This window comes from Myotis davidii, unplaced genomic scaffold (assembly GCF_000327345.1).
Source record: "Myotis davidii unplaced genomic scaffold, ASM32734v1 scaffold394, whole genome shotgun sequence".
Taxonomy (NCBI): domain Eukaryota; kingdom Metazoa; phylum Chordata; class Mammalia; order Chiroptera; family Vespertilionidae; genus Myotis; species Myotis davidii.
In genome coordinates this window covers 3,031,115-3,039,089 of record NW_006287548.1, presented here as the reverse complement: position 1 = coordinate 3,039,089, position 7,975 = coordinate 3,031,115, and the positions used below count along the sequence as shown (strand labels likewise).

Genomic DNA, 7,975 nt, shown 5'->3' with positions numbered 1-7,975 from the left:
CTCCCTCTTGTTCCCTTCCTAGTCCTCATGCCTGAACTATATGACTGCCATAGTCCCCTGGAAGAGCAGGAGACCGGATTGGACAAGGCCTGGGGCTCCTGTGCTACCGAGGGGCACAAGGTAAAGCCTTGGGAAGTAGACAAAAGGAACCCACACCAGGTGGAGGAGAAAGGCTGCATCAGCCCTCTAGGCAGAGGCAGGGCGTCTGACCCCAGCACAGAGGGATAAAGAAGAAGGAGCAGGGGTGCTTCCTTCCAAGAGAGAGACTGAAGGGGGGACGGCCAGAACCTGGAGAGGTGCCCAATCAATACTCCTAGAGAGTTTCACCTCGCCCTGGGGAGGAATGACCAGAGGTTTAGCTCCCCCATTATCATTAAAACCATGTATAATGTCCGCTTCTGAATGTTTTTGCTTTGCTTTGCTTTGCTTTGCTTTAATTAGAACCCAGTTAGCCACCGGGAGCCCTTCTTGGCAGGTATCTTCTTTCTCAGGCTCGATCGTCTTTTCTATGCCTGTGAAATTTGAGAATGGAACTTGGGTGGTTCTCACAGATCTCAAAGATATCGAAATAAGTGAACAAACAATGGCCAGAATGACAAGTGATCTGATGCAGGTATGGTCAGAGTAGATAGATACAAGGCAACTGACTTTGATAATGATCTTAAACCGATTCTCTGAGGCCAAGGCATACATTTGTTTTCTTTGGGTTCAATTTGAATCTTATTTTGAAAAACAATAAGGAACCAACACAAGTTTGAAAAAAATCAGCAGACCAACACTACTCATTTGATTACATAATTTCTGGTATGTTAAAAATACTTGGTTATTAAAAAAAAAATCGAGAATCAAAGTGTTTTTCTATTAAATAATGATTAATAATACTGGTCATTTAATTCTCTCATTGTAAACTTTTTTAACAGGAGAAACTTGTTGCACTTGGAGATTTGTTATATTTTCACCCATATCAACCAGGTAATCTTTCAGATGTGATGTTCTATTGGGACAATAAAAGAGTGTTAAAATATTTGTTAAAACTGAATCACTATTTAATATAGATAAATAAAATCCTTATATTATCACCTTTGAACTCAATTATTGACAAAATAAACTGCCATGTTTACTATGTCCTTTGAAATAAAACATCTCATAAGAATGCTAAAGAAATCACAACTTAAAAACACTATGACCATATAACTTTTGTATATACCCCATGTATTAGTTTCCTCAGGCTGCCATAGCAAATTACAATAAATTATTGGCTTAAAACAACAACTTTATTCTCTCAATGTATGGTTGTGTGATTCGCAAAGGTGATCAGTTAGCTGAAGTGAGAACCTAGATGCATGATTGTAGTAAGTCTTGAAATATTGTAGTGTAGTGCCACCCCTGCAATTAGAATAAAAATAATACTATACTGCATTCCAATATAGTATATATTCCAATATACTCATTCCAATAAAATTCTGAATATTTTCATGATGACCTTATTTGGAATAGCAAGTTATTTCCCAAAAGTTTTTATTTTTCTATTTTTTCTCATATTTCTCTTGTTTTCTGGCACCCTTAATGGATGCTCAGGTAATTTGGTCATTGGCATTGATCATGAGAATGGAAAATGAGTAGTTTTGTTATGCTACTTACCATTTAGGAAGGAAGGAGATGAATCAAAGAAGTTGAGAATAATTGCAAGAAAGCAATGAAGTGATGATCTATAGGGGTCTAGATTAGATAAAGAAGGAAGTAATAAATATAAATTAAATTAAAAGCTGCAGGCAGGGGTGGTATTGAAAATATTTAACAAGTATGGTATAGATTTCAACCAATTAAAACAGTTGCTGCCTCTCAGAATGGATTAACTGGAAAAAACAAACAAACAACAACAACAAAAAACAAACCTGGCTGGGAACAGGATTGCCCTTGGTTCAGATCATCCAGAGGAGAGAGAGTTTAGTGAGGTTAAAAGTCAAAGTACCGAAGGTGAGAGTAGACAGGGAGCCTGCAAGGAAAAGAGGTCACAGCAGAGGGTGGGTTTTGGGAAGTCAGGTCTCCAGGAGTGGCCAAACCAAATGAAGCTCAGAGGCAGCACAGAAGCGGAGGGTGCAGGCACAAAAGTCTGAGGAGCCGTTGGCTTTCCTGCATTTGACAGACCTCTAAAACTATAAATTCCTTTCATGATAATGTCTATGGAGCAGTCATTCTAAATTTGACTCCATTGACTGATAGTTAATCCTAAATTTCCCACAACACCTGAATTATAGTGGATTTTCTGAAAGAAAATGAGCTGATAATACGCTGAATTTTTATTAACAAAGGTCAAGGTGTATGTGGAGATGATTGATCTTGACTCTGTCACCATTGGACCTTGCCCAAAACACCGTTCCAGAGATTCCAAGATCGGGGCATTGAAAATAATCAGAACTTTGTGAGTTAGGGCATTTCTGCTTATTTACATATCAGTGAGATGATTCATGTGTGAGAATTGTTTAATCTTTTCAGTTAATACTTAATTCTCTGACTCTTAGAACATGAAAGGGCTGCCTTAGCTACCACAGATGACAATGAGGAAAATCAGGAATATGCAGATGGTAGGTATATCAATTGGAAAAAATAAATGCCCTTTTCATCCAAGACTTGACACTGCATTTCAAAGGGATTTGATTACCTGTTAGCTGTATAATGGGAGTTGAGTCCTACATCACCCTCATCTTATACTCAAATATAAGATCATATTTAAAATCTGTTAAAATCTTTTAAGGAAATTACCAGATATTCATTGAGCACCTTCTATGTGCTGGTCACTGTGAAAGACGCTGAGGGACACAGTAAGGGAGTTATGGCCACACAAACACATCTGGGGGAAAGGAGCCATGAGAATATGAAAAGGTAAATGCCAAGATACACAATGAATTAAATAGCCCAATAAAACTAAAGACAGGGCCGAAACCGGTTTGGCTCAGTGGATAGAGCGTCGGCCAGTGGACTGAGAGATCCCAAGTTTGATTCCGGTCAAGGGCATGTACCTTGGTTGCGGGCACATCCCCAGTGGGGAGTGTGCAGGAGGCAGCTGGTTGATGTTTCTCTCTCATCGATGTTTCTAACTCTCTATCTCCTTTCCTCTCTGTAAAAACTCAATAAAATATATTTAAAAAACAAAACAAACTAAAGACTGGCCAAAAGAAAATACACACACACACACACACACACATATATGATAAGTAATCTAGAAAGGAGAGGAAAGATTTTATACTGTATGGAGAAAATTTAATAATATCTTGAAATCTAGTTGTATCTAAGATAACTAAAGATAGTCAAATGGGCACTTATTCAGACACTGTGTAGTTCATTCACACAAGATGAAAGAATTCTAGTGATCTACTATACAGCAATGTGTGTGCAGTTAACTTACTGTACCCTTGAAATGTTGTTGAACAAGAATATTTTATGTTAACACACACACACACACACACACACACACTGTGTTAGGTGCTAGGCTCATAAACATAAATCAAACATTGTTCTTGACCTTAAAGTGTTCACCATCTAGCATGGGACATAGCAGAACTACCTTATTGAGAAGTGTTATGATAGAGGCCCAGTGTATAGTGGGACCCCACAGGGGATCTCCTGACATAGACTGGGAGTGTTATGAAAGGCTTTTAGGAAGAGACATAATGGGAGCTCTGAGTCTAGAATGAGTAGGAATTGCTCATGTAATTTAGTACAAAGGAGGTGTGCAAGTGGAGGGTTGCCTAGGAAAGAGGATGTTCCCCACCAGAGGGGAAAAGATGGGCAAAGGAGACATTTCAGTGATCAAGGCATGAAATATGAACCTGAGATAGTATAAAACTATATTCAGAAGACAGTACATAGGGTAGCTGAGCAAGAGCAGAGGATCCAGAAAGGATGAGTAGAGCTGGGAATGGTAGGTAAGGGGCATCCGCTATTTGGTTGAATAGATGGTTGGGAGCTCAGCAATATGGTTTGTGGGTGATGGGACAAAGCATACAATTGATGGGGTCAAGCTTAGAGGTCGAACCTGCTTGATCATGGGCCTTCTAGAGGATTTTAAGTTCTTAGACCCTCTAATAAATGTAATAATGTTATACAGATTAAAGAACTTGAGTGGTGATAAAGAGGAGATAGTGGGGTTGATTTCAGGTTGGTTTGGGGGCTATTTGTTGAAGGAGCATTAGAATAAAATATAATATTATACTTCCCATATTGTGGGTTAGGTGGGTTGTAAAAATATTTAGTGGGTCATGAGAATCAATTTAATAACTAGCATTTTTTCTTGAACTAGAATAAAATTGATAATAAAAGGATAAGGAGACCAGAATTTTTTCCAATGAACTAGAATTAAATAAAAAGAAAAGGATGAGTAGAAAAGATGAGAAAAGGGTAAGAAGTTTGGAAAAGGGTAAATATTGTAACTTTTCATTTCATTGTATGTGCATAAGTGCATGTATGGGACTGTAATGTAAAATGCATTTTTTACTGTAAGTCATGTTCAACCAAGTTTGAAAACACTGCGTTAAACCAGCGCACAGGTTGTTAGTTATATTCTAAACCTAGTATGTTTTTTACTAGATTTGGCTTCAGAATATAAAAATGACCTTCCTGATCTAACACACAAGGAAGGGAAAGATCAAGTTATGTTAGGTGGTAAGTCAATCTAGTTAGACGTAATCTCTGTACCTGAGTCCTGGCTCATCTTGCTCATTCTGAGAGTCTGATATTGTGGTCAGAGAGCATAGTCCAGCAACCAAAGTCATTTGTAAATAACTCCGTTTCTCTTTTTATACTTCGAAAACACTTTGTAGGAGGGATAAAAATGTCAACAATTTAAAAACAAACTGAAACTGCTTCCAGGCCATACTTACCTCAAACTCTCCCCAAATACTCTCACCTCAGCTTCAACCCCTCATGTTCACCCATCTTACCTTTCCCTTTTCTTCTTTGTTCTTCATTATAAAGCCCCAAATCACCGACATGGCAAGTCAGGATCCTCCTCAGAAGCTGTGTGAGAGGAAGAAATGGAGAGGTCAAGATAGAATTCTCTCTTTTTTAAAAAATATTTTTCTACTGATTTCAGAGAGGAAGGGTGAGATCGAAACATCAATGATGAGCGAGAATCACCAGTCAGCTGCCTCCTGAAGGCCCCACACTGGGGATTGAGCCTGCAACCCCAGCATGTGCCTTGACAGGGAATCAAACCCTGACCTCCTGGTTCATAGGTCGACGGTCAACCACAGAGCCATGCAGGTTGGGCTAGAATTCTCTTTAGCAGGAAAATCTAGGAATCTCTCTCTACTCTTCCGTGTGTGTGTGTGTGTGTGTGTGTGTGTGTGTGTGTATGAATATACACATATACATATGCAAAGTACATATTTGTAAATATATAAATATTTGTAAATTTTATGTAAATATTTGCATTTATAAAATACTTGATAATATTTATGTACTTAAAATTATGTAGAAGATTATATATTTGCTAACTCTGTCTATGCAAATCATATCTCGAAAAAATAATAATAATCTCTAGACTGTTTCAGTTTTCGCCACTTCTTTCCCTGATTTCTGTATGGGAGGGAGATGGCAAACACTGAGCCATTGCCCAGGGGTTTCTGATGTAAGGACCTGGGCTACAGAGGGAGTTTGGCGGAAAGGTGTTACACTGAGCTGCTGGGCTAGACACCTGCTTGCTCATCCCCACGGGCCATGAATGAGGCACTGTCATGGGTTGAAACTCCATATAAAAGTGACCTAGTAGCTCACACACTCCAAAGAAAGGAACTGGACTAGAAGGAACAGGAGAGGATAAAATGAGAATAACTGCAAAAAAATCAATGTGCTTTAAATACTAAAACTCTCTTCTTTCAACTCTCTATTTACCACAGTGGATTATTTAGAACTGACTCCTAAAACCAACTCGGAAAACCCATTCAGTCAAGAGCTCACAAATGGTAGGTGGTAGACAAACCATTCACTCGTCTCTTCTTACACTAGAAATGGAACTGGGTGTAAGAGATCCTGTCCCTGTGATATGGTTCTTTTTGAACCCTCCCCATCACATATCCCCAGGGACCAGCATGGCTGACTTCTAGAACCTGGCTTCCTGCTTTTATGACCAGGATTATGACCAGGACAACCAAATCCTTCCCTCAGAATGGAAAGGGAAAGGACACAGAAGCATCTGCGAGTCCAGATTGTCAAAGTATATGACTGAGCTGTCCTGCTACTTTGTGAACACCAAGTTGATGTCGATTTCTTTGTGATTGACCATCCAGGATATTCACTCATGCCTCCAGACTTTTACTTGAATATCCAATGAAATGAACAAATCTATTGCACCTTCCATTCTGAGAAGGAAGAGTACAATGGGCTCAGGGTGGGGCTGACTGTGGGGAATTAGAATCCGTGAACAGCGGAGAAGCAGGACCAGGAGAGGAAATGGAACTGACAGGATAGCTGCAAACAAAATTCAGACTGCCAAGCAAAGGAGCCAAGAGAGACTGTTCTTAGAAATAGACTGAAGTCAGCAAAGAGGCCAGAATTTAATTTTCTTATATGAAAATATCTAGTGATGGCCTACAGCTCAATTTCCCTCATAGGAACCCCCTCACACACACCTCCCTCAGCAGTTGGATCAAACTGAATACAGAAATACAGAAAACAGAAGGGAAAGGGAACAACAGAATAGCTAATAAAAACAAATGTTACTAATGTATTTTTAAAATTGTTACATCTTTCCCTTTTTTTTCCTTTTTACAGACTTTGAAAACATATCTATGGAACAATAACAGATCAAATTAGACCAACTATAAAAGTAACTGGCATTGTAATAAACATAGGAAGACCCATGATGTCGGTACTTAGGAAAGAATAATAGATTTACTTCAATCTTAGATAATATTATGCCAGACAATTAAATAACAGTGATAGCACACACACACACACACACACACACACACACACATGCACACGTCAGAGTTCAATTATTCTGTGTACCCACTCATATAGTTATTATCAATTTCTCATAAATACTTTGGTGTCCATTGTTATTTTTTGAACTACAATAAAATAATGTGTCACTCATCGTGCCCCTGCTTGCACATCCTTCCGAGAGAACCTGCTTCCTCCTGCAGGTGGTACCTAAAATATGGGCCTGGAAGGCCATATTTGCTCAGATTTTCTTATCGTGTTGGCCTCAACTGATTGGGCCAGGATAGACACACCTTCTTCAAGGAGAACCAATCAGATTTCTTCTTACTCTTAAAAAAAAAGGACCTAAGAAAAATGGATGAGTAAGTTGGTGTGTGAGTGATGGTAATGGTAGTGAACTAGAGAAGACCACTAAGTTCTGCCCGTGAGCCCTGCAGAGCTGGCCAATTCACCACCCCCGTAAGGCCTGGTGTGCATTGGATTTTCTTGGCTTAGTGATCTTTACAATAAATCACAGTTTGACTTTAGCTTAGATTGAATAGGTTTCTGTTTTGTGACACTAGATGTGGCCTCGATTTTGAAAGAAAAGGATAATATTCTTACAATATAATTGCATGGCATGGTTTAAGTAAAAATTACAGTAAAATTAAAGCCGTAGTAGTCAAACCAATATGCTTGTGGATTGTTTAAGCTAATGGAACCCTTTACAAATGCCAATGGGGATATTTTGAAAGCCTAGGAGTCCTGTAAAAACTGCTGATGCCTGAGCTTTCTCTGTTGTTTGAAAAAGGTCTTAAGCTACACCTTACTTTCTGAAACTTCAGTGCTGCTTCTGACTATCATGATTCCAAACCATGACTAACATTTGCTTGTTTTCAAAGTCAGCACTTCATTGGCTGTTATTGTGAAGAAATCCTAAGGTCTGTCTGTGTTGGAGACTTTGGTTGGGGTTTTGGGCCCTAATCCTATTTCCCCTGCCTCTCCCTGTGGGGACCTCAACCAAAGGAGTGTGAGCACAGGAACAAGAACTGGG

At 39.1% G+C, this 7,975-nt stretch overlaps 1 protein-coding gene across 1 annotated transcript in view; it reads left to right on the top strand.

Annotated features, from left to right (window-relative positions):
* The window catches only part of MDH1B (malate dehydrogenase 1B), a 13,073-nt gene extending 11,766 nt beyond the window's left edge, over positions 1-1,307 (top strand). Inside the window, exons 8-9 of the mRNA XM_015561115.1 lie at positions 492-613; positions 921-1,307. Of these exons, the coding sequence (XP_015416601.1) occupies positions 492-613; positions 921-1,055 (257 nt within the window). The 3' untranslated portion in view covers positions 1,056-1,307. The remainder of the gene's footprint in view (positions 1-491; positions 614-920) is intronic.
* The last annotated feature ends 6,668 nt before the right edge of the window (positions 1,308-7,975 follow it).